Genomic DNA, 2031 nt, shown 5'->3' on the forward strand with positions numbered 1-2031 from the left:
GCGCCCCCACCAACTTTATTCACTAAGTTACACCCTTGAGCGAAACGTCTTTAAACAAAGTCCAGTGGATTGTTTTTAATTTTCTCTTTTTGGAATTCTAATAATTAAGCATTTTTTCAGCTTAGCGAGGGAAAAAAAACAAACATTTTAATAGTAGTTTTACGCTTTAGAGAAATTTCTATAAATTCATCTCCAGATGAACTGCTGAATTTCACATATTTCAACAATCTTTGATGGAGTTTTTAATTTAACAGCTCCCTGTGATGGATCTGATAGGATGAGCTCCACAACCAACACCGACCTCCTCTACTGAGCTCTGGAAGAAAGCCAATCTATCTGAAGTCTGCTTAGAATGCTGTTCATATCTGAGGTAACCCACTCATTTAGCAGTCTGGCAAAGATATATTTGTTATGCATGATCATTTTGAAGGACAGGCTCTGGTCAGAAGCTGCTCCAGCTGTGGCTCCCAGCTGCAGGCCTCCATCCAGCCCACATAAAGAGCCAGCAGGCTTTGCTTAGACGTCGGTGCTCACGCTGTGGCTCACCACCTCCTTCATGGTGTAGGAGCGGATCAGTTTCTGGTAGAAGCTGTCCAGATCCACGGGCAGCTCCAGGTCCTGCTGCTGCACAGTCCGGTAGCTGATCCGGCGGCCTCCGTTGCACAGTCGCTCCGGATGCTGCAGGTAGAAGGGCAGGGAGCAGCGGGCGCAGGACGGGCAGAAGGCGTGGACTCGCTGGCACCTCCGCAGTGGAGGAGAGGAGTGGCTGGAGGGCCCATTGGCCTCGGTGAGGAAGGTGGGGGGGTACGACTCGGGCTCTTCGCTGTAGAGCTCCGGCGTTGGAGGCGTGGGAGGAGCACACAGAGCCAGGGGTCGAGAAGGTGACATGGTGGAAAGTTCTGGTTCCTCGTCTTCCCCCTTCTCTGACTCCTCCGGCTTACAGCAGTAATACTGCAGCCAACAAACACAGCAAACAGAAGGACGTTATCACCCGATGACCCCCCCCCGATACATCTGCTGTAATACGTTTATTCCACTCTTTCTTCAAAATGGGAATACAGAACATTATAAGGAAGTAATTCCGACTTATTGACCTTTCTATGTAAGGAAACGGCAGCAAGAAAGGAGCTGATGACCTGAACTGGCCTTTTTAAAACAACTTTAAAACAGTCAAAAGGCTTTTTGGTCCTATTTAGCATTTAAATGTAATAAGCAGATCGGAAAACTCAAACAATAATGTCAAAGAATTGTTTCTGTACGTATATTTAATAACATAAATGCATACAATTGCACTTTGTTAAGATGTCCTATAGGTGGATGTCATCTGCAACCTAAAGTTACAACAGCTACAGCAAAATGCATTTATGGCAATAACTCTGATTCTGTTCCACAAAAACAAACTGTTAAATCACCAGTAATTCAGGAAAGGAGATAAGGATTTATTAATAGAAGGAAAGGAAAATATAAAAGAAAGAGAGAAGAAAAAATAATGAAACAGGAAAAACTCTGCACTACAAAAACGATCTAGAAATAGGTCAACATGTCTTAAATGTACTGTATTTAGCCTTAATTTGAGAAGGTTAATAAGATGATCTGCCAATGGAATGAGGATTCTTAGTCTTAAAATAAGATAATTAGATAACATATTCTTGTAATAAGAAAATGCAATATTTTTTCTTATTTTAAATGTAAGTTGTCTTGTTCCACTGGCAAAGAGTCTCACTTACCTCCGCAAATCATAAAAAAAATGCACTTATTTGAAAAAAAAAAAAACAACTTAAGAATTACATTTTTTTCCAGTGGGAAAAACTAGTCTGGAAGTTACCAAATCTCCATGGCAACCATTAAACAATCTTCATGCCAGGTTGTTTAGCTGGCAAAGTCAGGAAAAAGTCACCGTTTCGGAACGTACGCCCTAAAGGCCTGGTTATCGTCCCTCAGCAGTGCGTCGCAGTGAGCTTGTCGCAGATTTTTTTGATTTATGTCCAATATCGAAGCGTGGTCTGCGCTGTTATTCCACTCCACAACGCC

The 2031-nt window shown here is 42.6% G+C and overlaps 1 protein-coding gene across 1 annotated transcript in view; it reads right to left on the bottom strand.

The window, feature by feature from the left end:
• Positions 1-39: 39 nt before the first annotated feature.
• The window catches only part of LOC107084647 (protein FAM163B-like), a 13670-nt gene continuing 11678 nt past the window's right edge, over positions 40-2031 (bottom strand). Inside the window, exon 3 of the mRNA XM_015374572.1 lies at positions 40-951. Coding sequence (XP_015230058.1) covers positions 517-951 — 435 coding nt within the window. The 3' untranslated portion in view covers positions 40-516. The remainder of the gene's footprint in view (positions 952-2031) is intronic.

This window comes from Cyprinodon variegatus, unplaced genomic scaffold (assembly GCF_000732505.1).
Source record: "Cyprinodon variegatus isolate N-32 unplaced genomic scaffold, C_variegatus-1.0 Scaffold105, whole genome shotgun sequence".
Taxonomy (NCBI): Eukaryota; Metazoa; Chordata; class Actinopteri; order Cyprinodontiformes; family Cyprinodontidae; genus Cyprinodon; species Cyprinodon variegatus.